Source organism: Palaemon carinicauda, chromosome 25 (genome assembly GCF_036898095.1).
Source record: "Palaemon carinicauda isolate YSFRI2023 chromosome 25, ASM3689809v2, whole genome shotgun sequence".
Classification (NCBI taxonomy): domain Eukaryota; kingdom Metazoa; phylum Arthropoda; class Malacostraca; order Decapoda; family Palaemonidae; genus Palaemon; species Palaemon carinicauda.
Window position 1 is genome coordinate 101919200 of NC_090749.1, and position 16892 is coordinate 101936091.

General features: G+C 40.9%; 1 protein-coding gene across 1 annotated transcript in view; it reads left to right on the forward strand.

The window, feature by feature from the left end:
* Tbc1d8-9 (TBC1 domain family member 8/9) overlaps positions 1 to 16892 on the forward strand; it is an 83512-nt gene that overhangs the window by 59863 nt on the left and 6757 nt on the right. The window contains exons 15-19 of the mRNA XM_068349357.1: positions 1032 to 1147; positions 3700 to 3830; positions 4320 to 4508; positions 16116 to 16313; positions 16587 to 16746. Of these exons, the coding sequence (XP_068205458.1) occupies positions 1032 to 1147; positions 3700 to 3830; positions 4320 to 4508; positions 16116 to 16313; positions 16587 to 16746 (794 nt within the window). The remainder of the gene's footprint in view (positions 1 to 1031; positions 1148 to 3699; positions 3831 to 4319; positions 4509 to 16115; positions 16314 to 16586; positions 16747 to 16892) is intronic.

The window sequence follows — 16892 nt, forward strand, 5'->3', positions numbered from 1 at the left end:
TCTTTTGCCAGATTTTTTACTGTTACAAACTTTTTGCCAGATTTTTTTCTGTTACAAACTTATTTTGGCAGATTTTTTACTGTTACAAACTTCTTTTGCCAGATTTTTTACTGTTACAAACTTCTTTTGGCAGATTTTTTTCTGTTACAAACTTCTTTTGCCAGATTTTTTACTCTTACAAACTTCTTTTGGCAGATTTTTTACTCTTACAAACTTCTTTTGGCAGATTTTTTACTGTTACAAACTTCTTTTGGCAGATTTTTTACTGTTACAAACTTCTTTTGGCAGATTTTTTACTGTTACAAACTTCTTTTGCCAGATTTTTTACTGTTACAAACTTCTTTTGCCAGATTTTTTACTGTTACAAACTTCTTTTGCCAGATTTTTTACCGTTACAAACTTCTTTTGCCAGATTTTTTACTGTTACAAACTTCTTTTGCCAGATTTTTTACTGTTACAATCTTCTTTTGCCAGATTTTTTACTGTTACAAACTTCTTTTGCCAGATTTTTTACTGTTACAACCTTCTTTTGGCAAATTTTTTAATATTACAAGCTTTCTTTGACTAATGGTAATTTTTAAACTGTTTCAAGCTTTATTTACCAGATTTTTTTTACGGTTACAACCGTTCTTTGTCAGATTTTTGTACTGTTACAACTGTTCTATGCCATTTTTAAATCGGTTGAAATTCCAAGTTTTACTTCTTCCAAAAAAATTAATCTTTAAAGCAAACTCTTTGGTAAGAGATTTCAAATTGATAATTGGTGTTAAACAACTCTGTAATCATACATACATATACCAAGTCACTTCCCCCAATTTTGGGGGGTAGCCGACATCAACAAATGAAACAAAAACAAAAAAGGGGACCTCTACTCTCTGTAATAGTATAAATAAAAAATTTTGTAACGACATTGGATATCTTCACGAATCTGTGTAAGCAATACTTGAGACAGGGTTGAAAGTAGGTACAGTAGGACGCTGAAAATCAACAATTTCTAGAATGAAATCGTCGTTTTATTTTGAACTTTTCAGCGTGATGCCATTCGAAGCAGCCGTTCATGTAGTCGACTGTTTTTTCTACGACGGCGCGCGGGTCATCTTCATGGTGGCCCTTGCTATCTTGAATGCCAACAAAGATGTACTGGAAAGTAAGCTATTTTTTATGAAATCTTTATTGTTTTTACTCAATTTACCTTTAGTGTGTGTATTTCTATTAGAGCTGGCATGGAAAGCTGCTTGTCAACTGGCAGCCACATGTTACTATATCCAAGTGAGTGAGGGACACATGGTTATATATCCAAGTGAGTGAGGGACACATGATACTATATCCAAGTGAGTGAGGGACACATGTTACTAGATCTAAGTGAGTGAGGGACACATGGTTATATATCCAAGTGAGTGAGAGACACATGTTACTAGATCCAAGTGAGTGAGGGACACATGATACTATATCCAAGTGAGTGAGAGACACATGTTACTAGATCCAAGTGAGTGAGGGACACATGGTTATGCACATACAAAAGAAGTATTACTTAATACTTGCCCAATATATAATGATTATTTTTTCTAGTTCTTCCTTGTTTTATTTGTTTTTAGAAAGTTTATGTGAAACTGACATATAATTCATTATTTCATAATGATAATTATGATTGCCGGTAGAAATAAATAGCTCGGGGGTTGGGGGTGCAACAATAAATTAGTGCATACATACATACATATACCAAGGCACTTCCCCCAATTTTGGGGGTTAGCCGACATCAACAAATGAAACAAACAAAAAGGGGACCTCTACTCTACGTTCCTCCCAGCCTGACAAGGGACTCAACCGAGTTCAGCTGGTACTGCTAGGGTGCCACAGCCCACCCTCCCCCATTATCCACCACAGATGAAGCTTCATAATGCTGAATCCCCTACTGCTGCTACTTCCGCGGTCTTCTAAGGCACCGGAGGAAGCAGCAGGGCCTACCGGAACTGCGTCACAATCGCTCGCCATTCATTTCTATTTCTAGCACGCTCTCTTGCCTCTCTCACATCTATCCTCCTATCACCCAGAGCTTACTTCACTCCATCCATCCACCCAAACCTTGGCCTTCCTCTTGTACTTCTCCCATCAACTCTTGCATTCAATAAATTAGTGTTATGATATGATATAATATACATGAGAAACATTCTTGGACACGCATTGCAATCCTAATTTCAACAAAGACTGAATATAAAATCACTAAATGTCCCTTTGTCAAAAGTGTTACCTTTGTTAAGTTATTCAAATTTTAGATATTAGAAATGTTAAATATGAATGTTATTTTCTTTCCCTTCCTAGAATTAATCTTCTTATTCAGACCCTTGGTTTTCTTCCTCCTATTTATGCCTTATTCAAGAAGTAACTTATAATCAGAGACTAATGAAGTAGATCAGCTTATTTTAAGGTGGCATTTTTAGAAGAAAGGATGAGAGAATTTCCACCATTTTTTTTTTTTTTTGTATGGGAGTTTCTAATGGACACTGACCTTTTTATGTGAGCATCTATAATTTACCAAGACAGTCTGGATTGGTTCTTTTGTATTTATCCCAGAGCTATCCTCTTCAACATCTACATCTTTATCGATAGGATTCACTTCTCTTTACAGCCACTGACTTACTGTTTCCCGAAGTCTGAAAAATGTTTAGTGGTATCATCCGTTTCTTTATGTGATAGTCGTAGAACCAGGATAGCGTCTGCATACAATGTTTCCTTCCCTCCTCAGAATTTCATCCTTTACATTATCGTCAAGGTGTGACGTTTGCGTTTCTTTTCTATCCCGAGACCTTGGGAGAGGCCCCTCGGCGCTACCATTGCAAATTCTTGGAATCAAAATTAGGCAAAGATCAAAGTGGCGTAGGCCAGTCCCCAGGAACATGGCCAAGTCCACTTGGGCATGGGTGAGTCCCCATGGGCTTGGCAAAGTCCCCAGGGGCATGGGCAGGTCCCCATTGGCTTGGCAAAGCCCCCATGGGCATGGACAGGTCCCCAGGGGCATGGAAAGGTCCCCAGGGGCATGGACAGGTCCCCAGGGGCATGGGCAAGTCCCCCGGGGTCATAAGAAAATTCCCTAAGAATGAGAAATGGAATTGCTGCATCTGCACATTAACTACTAGATCCCGTAAGGGTTTAATGCTGACAGTGCAGTTTCCGCCTGTGTAATACAGGCATTGCTTAAAGATTTTTACAGCTTTCCTTTGGCCCCTTGTTGCACTTACTTTTTAAGCCTTTTTCCATATCTCCATTCTCATTTCCTTTCTTTCATCTAGCAGTCCAACCTCCCTCTAGCTCTGACTTCATGGTGCAGCATTGGATTCCACCCCCCTCGTTATCTTGCGTGCCGATTGAGTTCTTAGGCTCTAACGTTTGCCCTAATGTCCCAAATTCGTTAATCCAGTTGCTACTAGGTATAGTTAGAAAAGTAAATTAAATGGCCTTGTAAACTTAAAAGTGATGATTTTGTCTCTTGTTTAAATTTACCAGTGCATCGTACAAGATGGTCTAACTGACCGAGACTTGGGACTTCACCTAGTATGCCAAAGCACTGATAGATGTACAGAACCATTAAGCTTTGGTTTATAAGGGACTTCTTTTTTGCAGTTGACTTCCTAACGGTTGCTGGACTATTGGAATTTCAATGTCATTAGTTGTTACTTAGAAACTCAATCCTGGTCATTTCAGAATGTGATGACGAAGGAGAAGCCATGATGATACTATCGGAATACCTGAGCTCCATCACCGTCGAGAAGCTGAAGTACGGGAAACGTAAAGCCAGCGTCTCTGAGGAAGCTGCAACGTCGGAAGCCTCCAAGGTAGAATTTTACGACAAGATTTTTCTATTAACCCTTTTACCCCCAAAAGGACGTACTGGTACGTTTCACAAAACTCATCCCTTTACCCCCATTGGACGTACCTTTACGTCCTTGCAAAAAACTGCCATTTACATTTTTTTTTTTGCATAATTTTCATAATCTTTTGAGAAACTTCAGGCATTTTCCAAGAGAATGAGACCAACCTGACCTCTCTATGTCGAAAATTAAGGCTGTTAGAGCAATTTAAAAAAAATATACTGCAAAATGTGCTTGAAAAAAAATAACCCGTGGGGGCTAAGGGTTGGAAATTTCCAAATAGCCTGGGGGTAAAAGGGTTAAGGGAATTAAGCTTAGTTGTCATTACAAGGTTTTGTTTTGGAATGGACAGGAGCCGTTTCATTGACGGAATTTGTTTACTTTCAAATGTAGAATAGTTTAAAAATCCCTGTGACGTCCAGTTCTCGTGACAGCTCTCCTCCTCCTCTTCAGCCATCCGTGAAAGTCAACGACATCATCGAGTCGGGCTACAAAAACTACGGATTCATAACGAACGTGGCGATAGAGAGGCTGCGGGTGAAGCACCGCCTCCGCGTCGTGCAGCTGCTAGAGGACACCGCCATGAAAAACACGCTGCGCACCGTCGGACCCGATTGCCTGCTGAGCGAAGAGGATCTTAGGGTAAATATTTAATGTTAGTGCTTTTATTATTATCGATTTTAGGGTAGATATTTAATGTTAGTGCTTTTATTATTATCGATCTTAGGGTAAATATTTAATGTTAGTGCTTTTATTATTATCGATCTTAGGGTAGATATTTAATGTTAGTGCTTTTATTATTATCGATCTTAGGGTAAATATTTAATGTTAGTGCTTTTATTATTATCGATCTTAGGGTAGATATTTAATGTTAGTGCTTTTATTATTATCGATCTTAGGGTAAATATTTAATGTTAGTGCTTTTATTATTATTGATCTTAGGGTAAATATTTAATGTTAGTGCTTTTATTATTATTGATCTTAGGGTAAATATTTAATGTTAGTGCTTTTATTATTATTGATCTTAGGGTAAATATTTAATGTTAGTGCTTTTATTATTATTGATCTTAGGGTAAATATTTAATGTTAGTGCTTTTATTATTATTGATCTTAGGGTAAATATTTAATGTTAGTGCTTTTATTATTATTGATCTTAGGGTAAATATTTAATGTTAGTGCTTTTATTATTATTGATCTTAGGGTAAATATTTAATGTTAGTGCTTTTATTATTATCGATCTTAGGGTAAATATTTAATGTTAGTGCTTTTATTATTATCGATCTTAGGGTAGATATTTAATGTTAGTGCTTTTATTATTATCGATCTTAGGGTAAATATTTAATGTTAGTGCTTTTATTATTATCGATCTTAGGGTAGATATTTAATGTTAGTGCTTTTATTATTATCGATCTTAGGGTAAATATTTAATGTTAGTGCTTTTATTATTATCGATCTTAGGGTAAATATTTAATGTTAGTGCTTTTATTATTATCGTCAATAGCTAACCTACAACCCTAATTGGAAAAGCGGGGTTTTATAAAGTCCTACAAGGGCTGCAACAGGGAAAAGCATTCCAGTGATGAAACGAAATACGGAAATGAACTACAAAAGAAGTAATGAAAAATTAAAGTAAAATATTTTAAGAACAGTAACATTAATAATAGATCTTTCATATACAGTATAAATTATAAAAACTTAAAAAATCATGAGGAAGAGAAATAAGATAGATTAGTGTGCCTGAATGTACCCTTAAGCAAGAGAACTCTAACCCAAGACAGTGGAAGACCATGGTACATAGGCTATGGCACTACCCAAGGCTAGAGAACAGGGATTGCTTTTTTGCATGTACAGTTAAACCTCCTGCATGTGAACATCAACCTTAATACATACATATACCATGTCACTTCCCCCAATTTTGAGGGGTAGCCGACATCAACAAAGAAACAAAAACAAAAAGGGGACCTCTACTCTCTACGTTCCTCCCAGCCTAACAAGGGACTCAACCGAGTTCAGCTGGTACTGCTAGGGTGTCACAGCCCACCCTCCCACATTATCCACCACAGATGAAGCTTCATAATGCTGAATCCCCTACTGCTGCTACCTCCGTGGTCATCTAAGGCATCGTAGGCAGCAGCAGGTATATATATATATTTTTTTTTTTCTTTTTTTTTCTTTTTTTTTCTTACACCCATTCTCACTCTCACCACTCCATTCCTAACCCTATCTACTCGAGATACACCAGCCATACTCCTTAGACACTTCATCTCAAACACATTCAATTTCTGTCTCTCCATCACTTTCATTCCCCACAACTCCGATCCATACATCACAGTTGGTACAATCACTTTCTCATATAGAACTCTCTTTACATTCATGCCCAACCCTCTATTTTTTACTACTCCCTTAACTGCCCCCAACACTTTGCAACCTTCATTCACTCTCTGACGTACATCTGCTTCCACTCCACCATTTGCTGAAACAACAGACCCCAAGTACTTAAACTGATCCACCTCCTCAAGTAACTCTCCATTCAACATGACATTCAACCTTGCACCACTTTCCCTTCTCGTACATCTCATAACCTTACTCTTACCCACATTAACTCTCAACTTCCTTCTCTCACACACCCTTCCAAATTCTGTTACTAATCGGCCAAGCTTCTCTTCCGTGTCTGCAACCAGTACAGTATCATCCGCAAACAACAACTGATTTACCTCCCATTCATGGTCATTCTCGTCTACCAGTTTTAATCCTCGTCCAAGCACTCGAGCATTCACCTCTCTCACCACTCCATCAACATACAAGTTAAACAACCACGGCGACATCACACATCCCTGTCTCAGCCCCACTCTCACCGGAAACCAATCACTCACTTCATTTCCTATCCTAACACATGCTTTACTACCTTTGTAGAAACTTTTCACTGCTTGCAACAACCTTCCACCAACTCCATATAACCTCATCACATTCCACATTGCTTCCCTATCAACTCTATCATACGCTTTCTCCAGATCCATAAACGCAACATACACCACCTTACCTTTTGCTAAATATTTCTCGCATATCTGCCTAACTGTGATTCATACAACCCCTACCTCTTCTAAAACCACCCTGTATTTCTAAGATTGCATTCTCTGTTTTATCCTTGATCCTATTAATCAATACTCTACCATACACTTTTCCAACTACGCTTAACAAACTAATACCTCTTGAATTACAACACTCATGCACATCTCCCTTAAACTTATATAGTGGTACAACACATGCACAAACCCAATCTACTGGTACCATTGACAACACAAAACACATATTAAACAATCTCACCAACCATTCAAGTACAGTCACACCCCCTTCCTTCAACATCTCAGCTCTCACACCATCCATACCAGATGCTTTTCCTACTCTCGTTTCATCTAATGCTCTCCTCACTTCATCTATTGTAATCTCTCTCATTTTCATCTCCCATCACTGGCACCTCAACACCTGCAACAGCAATTATATCTGCCTCCCTGTTATCCTCAACATTCAGTAAACTTTCAAAATATTCTGCCCATCTTTTCCTTGCCTCCTCTCCTTTTAATAATCTTCCATTTCCATCTTTCACTGTCTCTTCCATTCTTGAGCCAGCCTTCCTTACTCTCTTCACTTCTTTCCAAAACTTTTTCTTATTCTCTTCATATGAATGACCTAATCCCTGACCCCACCTCAGGTCAGCTGCCCTCTTTGCCTCACGTACCTTGCGCTTTACTTCCACATTTTTCTCTTCATATTTTTCATACTTCTCTATACTATTACTCTGCAGCCATTCTTCAAAAGCCCTCTTTTTCTCTTCCACTTTTACCTTCACTCCTTCATTCCACCATTCTCTGCCTTAATAACTATGAAATAATAATTTTTAAATATTTAACTTAGCCGGTGAATATATAATAGCTGCAACTCTGCGGCTCGACAGAAAACACACTCAAAAAACTCGCGAGCGATCGCTATGAAGGTTGCGGGTGTGCCCACCAGCGCCAACTGTCGGCCAGATACCACTCTTGTATGTAAACAAAACCTTCAATTCTTCTCTGTCGACGTTGACGACAAGACGTATTCATACTCGCTGTAGAACCTGGAGTTTTCTTAACATATTTGGTGAAGTACTTCATTTTGGTTTGAGCTTTCGCAGTACAGGTGTTTTATCTTCAACTTAAATCTTGAACTCGTTTTTGGATAGATTTAATTTTTGATGACTTTGGATTGTTTTTTGGACTTTCCTTGACTTTTAAATGGCCGACCCTTCCCTCAGTACGGAAGTGTGTTTAGGCTTTTAGCAATATCTTATCACGTTATAAATTAATTATAGATTTTCCTCTATATATTTTATATCTCAACCGCCTTTATTAGGCCTCTTCGATTAGCTTTCCATTTATAATAAACATCAAAATAAATTTTAATGATTTGTTTATATGCGACCTTTCCTGAGAGTAGGCGGTCCTAACTTGGAAACCCAAGTTAAACAACGTTGAGCCCTTTCAATCGTAAATAGCTTTTACAGAGCTAATGATTTAAAACTTATTAAATGAATATTTTTAATAGATATTTTATGAAAGATTTTCTTTGAATAGTCTTCGTACTGTTTCAAAGATGAACTAACGTTTAGTTTATTTATACTACGCAGTTTGCGCTTTATCGTTACGATAGAGAGAGAGTATCACGGTTTCACTTTGCAGAAAGAGTAAATCGATTCTGACGTTTTGTTCATTCTTCTTTCAAAGCTTAAATGTTTTAAATTCTATTTTAAAGGAACTTTTTAATTGAAAAACCTTTCAGTTTTTTCCTTTGGTCAAATAACCTGTTTTTTTGACGAAACGTAAGTGGGCTCTTCTCTTAGGTGCGAAATCAAGAGAGAGAGAGAGATAGAGACGGAGAGAGAGAGAGGAGAGAGAACGTTCCGATCTTTATCTCGTCCCAAGCGGGTAACGTTGTTCTCGAGTTACTCTCGTCCCTAGTCTCTGTACGGGGAGAAAGGATAAAACGTTTTTAGTTTTTTATTCTCGTCCCAAGGCAATGTACGGTGAGAGATTGAAAACGTAGTTTTGAATGAACTAGTGTTTAGTCTCTTCCCCAGCCACTGATTTTTTTATCTTAAAATATGTTTACTGTTTTTTGCTGGTATTAATGTGCTTACATTATACGACTGATTTCGCAATTACAACATTTTGATGAGAGTAGAATTGCGTGCTTCAGGTAGAAATCAGTTTTATTCATACCTAATGTGAATTGTTAAAAAATTCGATTTCAGTGAAATAAGTGCAAAACAGAAAATCGTAGTGATAAAGTGATATTGCGCAAAGTGTTATCAGTGTTGCGACCGAGGGTTCGTCTGTTCGTGCCTGTCGTTCGCCTAGTCCGGGACCTCTTGCAAGCTCCCAAGCCCAGGGGAGAAGTAATGTCGTACGACTTATGGGTTCGAGAGGCCTTGATCAGCGAACAGACGTTCCCTCTATGGTATCGGGTGTATCTTACCAAGATCACCCCTACCATAAGGCGAGAGAGACGATTTTCTCCTCGTCATCCGAAGGCTTTTCGCATAAGAAACCGTGGAACAAGGTTTCGAGGCCCTTTAAGCGAAAGTCAGTCCTTTCAGGACAGGTCCAGCGTCCTGGTTTTAACCATTAGGACAGCTCTGACCCTATGCAGTCATCGGAAGACTGCTCGCTGCCTAACAAAAGCGTAACACAGACTCCGAGAGTCTTTTTGTAGGCAAGGTTTTGCGGTCACAGACGTTACCCTCGTCTCTTACCGCAACCATTCCCGTTGATCCTAAATGGGTTGTACGGCAAGACATGCAGAATAAGCTTGCCTCCCTTATGGAAGACTATTCTGCCGATAAGTCCGTTGAGCCTAGCCGTTTATCTCATTGAGATCCTGGCCTTCAGCCACCCTAACGTTCCTTTGTGCGTCCTGTTGACGTTGGCGTAGCCAAGTCACGTCAGTCAGGTTGTTTAGAACCACACTCGATGCGGTCTCGTGTGGATTTTCAGCCACATTTGGACGTTAGGCCACTTGCTGATGCTCCTGTTGACGTTCAGGACGTTCGCTAACAATCGGAGTTGACTTGTTTTGACGCTGAGCGTCAACCTCCGCATTCTAGAGTTGTTTTGACTGCTCAGTCTAGGCGGTCAAAGCAGTCTCGAGTGGACGCTGTGCGTCCTCACGCACCTGTTGTTGTTGACAGTTCACAGACTGTCAAGCAGTTACATGACGTTGCGTCCTGGTCCGCTACTAATGCACCAGTGCGTGTGGACTCTGCTTGTAAAGCATTGCCACCACGGTAGGTCTCTCCCTTGCTTGAGACTCTGCTATTGTCGGACAAGGTTCCTTCAGATGAGGAAGTTGCTGTTCCCCCTACTACTGATATTCCCTTGAGGACTCTGTCAGACGGAGAGGAGCCTAAAGCTGCTTATCCCTCTATGGACTTTAAATAAATCATGCTGATTTTTAAGGATCTTTGTCCGGATCTTTTTGTAACTGCTGCTCCTCGTTCGCCTAAACGTCAGAGATTACACTAGGCCTAGCTACTTCGAAGCAGTTGTTTTATAAGCTAGTGCTCTCTCGCTCTTCTAAGAGAGCTTTACGTTTGCTAGGCGACTGGTTTTTCACCAGGAGGAGTTTGGGGGAGACAGCCTTTGCTTTCCCTTCTTTTAAACTGGCTTATAGAGCGAGGGTCTGATATGACACGAGAGAAGTTCTCGGCTTGGGAGTTCCTGCCTCTGCCCAGATAGACTTCTCAAACCTCATAGACTCTCCCTGGCGCCTGGCCATGAAACGCTCCAAGATTTTACAGGTCGACTTCACAGCTATTTTCGAGCCTTTGAAGTTTTGCTGTACAATTATGTCATGCATAAACAAGGCTTTCAGGGATGGCTCCAATGATCTGACAGCCACGTTCTCTGCAGGAACAAGTCCCTCAGGGATGGCTCCAATGATTTGGCAGCCATGTTCACTGCAGGAGTACGTAAGAGGCAAGTGCGCTCAATGTGTTCATTGTCAAGACAAACTTCACGATGAAGTCTACCAGGCTGTCTTGACAGCATTTATGGAAGGCGACTGGATGGTCTCTCTCGACCTTCAGGAGGCATACTTCCACATTCCTATACACCCGGATTCCCAACCGTTTCTGAGGTTTGTTTACAGGAATGTGGGGTACCAGTTTCGAGCCCTGTGCTTTGGCCTCAGTCCTGCGCCTCTCGTGTTTACGAGGCTCATGAGGAATGTGGCAAAATCCCTCCATCTATCGGGGATCCGAGCCTCCCTGTACTTGGACGACTGGCTTCTCAGAGCATCGTCCAGTCTTCGCTGTCTGCAGGATCTACATTGGACGTTGAGTCTGGCCAGGGAGTTGGGACTTTTGGTCAACCTAAAAGTCCCAACTGATCCCATCCCAGATTATTCTATATTTGGGGATGGAGATTCGCAGTCAAGCCCTGCTCGAAGTCCAACTAATGCTGAAACGAAACGTTTATTCAGTCAGGAGTTGGAACAGTCTCGTAGGGACTCTCTCATCCCTGGAGCAGTTTGTCTCACTAGGGAGACTACACCTTCTGCCTCTCCGGTTCCATCTAGCCTCTCACTGGATCTAGGACAAGACATTAGAGACGGTATCATTCCCAGTCTCCGAACCAGTTAAGGCATGCCTGAAATGGTGGGACAGCAATATCAGTCTTGAGAGAGGGTCTATCCCTAGCAGTCAAGAACCCAAACCACGTGTTGTCCTCAGACGCGTCGGATTTGGGTTGGGGTGCGACCCTGGACGGTCGGGAATGCTCGGGTCTGTGGACCTCAAGTCAGAAGAGCATGCACATCAACGGCAAGGAGCTATTAGCAGTCCACTTGGCCTTGATGATATTAGAAAGCTTCTTCGAAACTTAGTGGTAGAGGCAACTCAGACAACACCACAACTTTGGCGTACATCTCCAAGCAAGGAGGCACACACTCCTTCACGCTGCTCGAGATCGCAAGGGACCTTCTCTTATGGTCAAGAATTCGAGGCATCTCCCTGTTGACGAGATTCATCCAGGGGGACTTGAACGTCTTGGCAGACTGTCTCAGTCGGAGGGGTCAGGTGATACCCACGGAATGGACCCTCCACAAGGACGTGGGCAAGAGTCTTTGGGCTACTTGGGGTCAACCCACCATAGACCTCGTTGCCTCCTCGTTGACCAAAAGGTTACCAATCTATTGCTCTCCAGTCCTAGATACAGAAGCAATCTACATAGACGCGTTTCTACTGGATTGGTCTTTTCTGGACTTATATGCATTCCCACCATTCAAGATAGTCAACAAGGTACTGCAGAAGTTCGCCTCTCACGAAGGGACAAGGTTGACGTTGGTTGCTACCCTCTGGCCCGCGAGAGAGTGGTGCACCGAGGTACTTCAATGGCTGGTAGACTTTCCAAGAAGTCTTCCTCTAAGGGTAGATCTGTTACGTCAGCCCCACGTAAAGAATGTCCATCAAGCCTCCCCGCTCTTCGTCTGACTTCCTTCAGACTATCGAAAGACTCTCAAGAGCTAGAGGCTTTTCGAAGGAGGCAGCCAGTGCGATTGCAAGAGCTAGGAGAGCTTCTACCATTAGAGTATACCAGTCGAAGTGGGAAGTCTTTCGAGACTGGTGCAAGTCAGCATCTGTGTCCTCGTCCAGTACCTCTGTAGCCCAAATCGCAGTTTTCTTTTACATCTGAGAAAGGTTCACTCCCTTTCAGCTCCCACGATTAAGGGCTACAGGAGCATGTTGGCTTCGGTCTTTCGACATAGAGGCTTAGATCTTTCCAACAATAAAGATCTCCAAGATCTCCTTAAGTCTTTCGAGACCTCTAAGGAACGTCGTTTGGCAACTACTGGATGGAACTTAGACGTGGTCCTAAGGTTCCTCATGTCAGACAGGTTTGAGCCATTACATTCAGCCTCCCTGAAGGATCTCACCCTCAAGACACTTTTCCTAGTGTGCTTGGCTTCGGCTAAAAGGGTCAGTGAACTTCATGCCTTCAGTAAGAACATCGGCTTTTCTACAGAAAAAAGCCACTTGTTCACTTCAATTTGGTTTCCTGGCCAAAAATGAACTGCCTTCTCGTCCTTGGCCTAAATCTTTTGATATTCCTTGCTTATCAGAGATCGTAGGCAACGAACTGGAAAGAGTATTATGTCCTGTTAGAGCTCTTAAGTTCGATTTAGCTCGTACTAAGTCATTACGAGGGAAATCTGAGGCATTATGGTGCTCAGTTAAGAAACCTTCTTTGCCTATGTCAAAGAATGCTTTGTCATATTTTATCAGATTTTTTTAATACGAGAAGCTCATTCTCACTTGAATGAGAAAGACCGATGTTTGCTTAAGGTTAAGACGCACGAAGTTAGAGATATAGCAACCTCCGTGGCCTTCTAGCAAAATAAATCTCTGCAAAGTATTATGGACGCGACTTTTTAGAGAAGCAAGTCAGTGTTCGCGTCATTTTACTTAAAAGATGTCCAGACTCTTTACGAGGACTGCTACACACTGGGTCCATTCGTTGCAGCGAGTGCAGTAGTGGGTGAGGGTTCTACCACTACACTTCCCTAATTCCAATATCCTTTTAATCTGTCTCTTGAAATGTTTTTAATATTGTTTTATGGGTTGTTCGGAAGGCTAAGAAGCCTTTCGCATCCTGATTGATTTGGCGGGTGGTCAAAGTCATTTCTTGAGAGCGCCCAGGTTAGGGGTTTGATGAGGTCCTGTTGTATGGGTTGCAGCCCTTGATACTTCAGCTCCTGGGAGTCTGTCAGCATCCTAAGAGGATCGCTGGGCTCCGTGAGGAAGACAGACTTACAAGGCAGAGTAATCGTCTAAGTCAACTTCCTTACCAGGTACCTATTTATTTTGGTTTTGTTATATTGATAACTGTCAAAATGAAAAAACTCTTAGCTTATACGCTGTAAACATAATTAACTCTGGTCTCTACCCACCTCCTTGGGTGTGAATCAGCTATTATATATTCACCGGCTAAGTTAAATATTTAAAAATGATATTTTAATTATAAAATAAATTTTTGAATATACTTACCCGGTGAATATATAAATTAAATGACCCTCCCTTCCTCCCCAATAGAGACGCAGCGGGACGAGAAGAATTGAAGGTTTTGTTTACATACAAGAGTGGTATCTGGCCGACAGTTGGCGCTGGTGGGCACACCCGCAACCTTCATAGCGATCGCTCGCGAGTTTTTTTAGTGTGTTTTCTGTCGAGCCGCAGAGTTGCAGCTATTATATATTCACCGGGTAAGTATATTCAAAAATTTATTTTATAATTAAAATATCATTTTAAGAAATTAAGATGAAATTGCCCGTGCGCTGAATGTTATCCCATGTATGTTTTCACCCCTGTCCTCATTTATTTATTTATTTGTTTGTGTGAGGAACTTTACACAAAAACTACCGTACCAATTTTGACCAAAAATGGTATTCATGTTAGGTATGGCCCAAGGATGAATCTAACATTTTGGATCAAGTACATCGAAGCATAAGTATGTAGCAGTGCTTTGAAAGTAATGGCAAATATTTTTTTTTTTCTGAACATTACTCGAATCTGTAACATTTTGGATCGAGTACATCGAAGTATAAGTATGCAGCAGTACTTTGAAAGTAATGGCAAATATTTTGTTAAGTTTTTTTTTAACATTACTCAAAAACTATTGAACCAATTTCAACGAAATTTCGTGGACATATGGGTTATGACCCAACAACAAATCCTTTAGATTTTGAAGAAAATTCATCAAAGCAAAAGTACGCAGTGGAGTTGAGAGCAAAGTAAAACTTCTTGGCATGGCGAAGGCATTCTCTCTACATAGTGCCCCTCAGGTTATCTGCCTCATTCATGTGTCTGGTCTCTCAAGAGGTAGTTTACACACTTAACACTAAGCTGTTATTTTTTTCCGTAAAAATCACAAAATCTTAAACTACTGTTAACCCCTTTTACCCCCAAAGGACGTACTGGTACATTTCACAAAACACATCCCTTTACCCCCATGGACGTACCGGTACGTCCTTGCAAAAAATTGCTATTTACAAATTTTTTTTTTTTTTTTATAATTTTTTGAGAAATTTCAGGCATTTTCCAAGAGAATGAGACCAACCTGACCTCTCTATGACGAAAATTAAGGCTGTTAGAGCATTTTGAAAAATATATATTGCAAAATGTGCTTGAATAAAAATAACCCCTGGGGGTTAAGGGTTGGTAAGTTCCAAATAGCCTGAGGGTAAAAGGGTTAATGATCTAAATTACTGAAAGTAAATGCGAATGCAATGGTGACATCTTGGATGTTGCTAAGAGACGGCACGTCCAGCCAACGAAAGCACTCTTGGTTCGTATAGTGGAGATTTACTCTAAGGGAATGGAATGAGAAATGTTGATATAATGAAAATTTAAAATTTGACTTAAAAAACTTCTTGGGTGTTATGAAACAAAGGTTTAAAAAAGAACGTTCACAGGTGCTAACAAGGAAAATGATGGGAGAAGTATAGGTAGTGGTGATTGGGGGTGGGGGGCAGTAGCTGTAGTGAACGACACCTCGTAGTAACGGGGGATTTTGAGGAGGGAGAAGTCTAATTGGAAAGGGACCTCTGGTAGTGGTATCACTCGACCCAGTTTTAATACCGACACCCTTTAGGGGCGAGCGAGCTGGGTATATTCCTGGCATTCCATGCAACTTTTTTCTCTGGTATATTTAGCAGTATTTATACCTTTGAAATGGTGCTTTAAAGAGCATTTCACGGAGCGACACAGGTTGAGCCCAGAAATAGTGTTTTCCTTCGTCAAAATCCCTGTATTATGTAAAAATAGTAATTAGAATTCTCGATATGAATATAGGATAGCTCAATAGCGTTAGCAAAATCAGCTGACTGTCAACAATGGAGAGAACTTTAGGTGGGTTGACTTTATTCTTCTGTAGGAATTTTGCTAATACAGTTATCATGTAGAGATTATTATCAATACTATAAACACAGGGTAAAATACTGTACTCCAGTAAATTATTTATCTCTCTAAATACTATCATAGTCCAAATATTTACCACTTTAGTGTCTTTTTATGCCTTCAATTTTTCGTAGTGGAAATCTATTAGATGGCTCTGTACATTAACATTTCATCATGCTTAGCTTCATCGCTAATTTATTCTCCTGGCATAAGAGAAAGATGCGTCCGATAGCTTTTCATTCTTTCATGACCGACTCATTCCCCAGGAGTTAGTTGCGTACGTCAGGGCGGAACAAATCCTCGGCGCAGACGACAAGGAGTTGAGACAGCGCAGCATGTCGGGGAATCAACTTGGCCAGGAGGGATACGCCCTGGGTTACGAGACGTTCCGACAGCTCTTCCTGGCGGCCTCTCCCTGGGGTCAAGGGGACAGAGCCGATTCCCTCGTCACGAGCACCTTTAACGTAGGTCTACGTAGTTCTAAGTCCTGTCTGTGCGGTGTCCTTTCCAGCACCCACTTTCCAGCCATTTATATATGTTGGTAGTCATGTTTTTTTATACAAACTGAATGCATCCATGGAATATAAATCTCTCTCTCTCTCTCTCTCTCTCTCTCTCTCTCTCTCTCTCTCTCTCTCTCTCTCTCTCTCTCTCTCTCTCTCTCTCTCTCTCTCTCTCTCTCTCATAAACTTTGTTGTACTCTTTATTTGACGTGAACATTTTTCGTCCCCTCCCAGATGTTAGATGTTGACGGATCTCACATGCTCTCCTTCCGATCTGTGGCTTGGCTGTACGGCGTGTTGTGCGTGGGGGACTTTGCGAGGAAACTGCGGCTTTTCTACTATCTGCATCTCGCCTTTCCACCCAGTTTGGAGGACGTCGAAACTATGAAAAGGGGTGAGCACTAATCGGACGATTCTGGTTTTCGTCGGACTGCAATTTATTCTTTTAATTACCCAACAATTGAAAGGGATTCCTGCAGCCAGTCTCTAAATGAGGGATGTTACTTGTTCTGTAGTAAGATAATCGCTGTTGAGGACTCG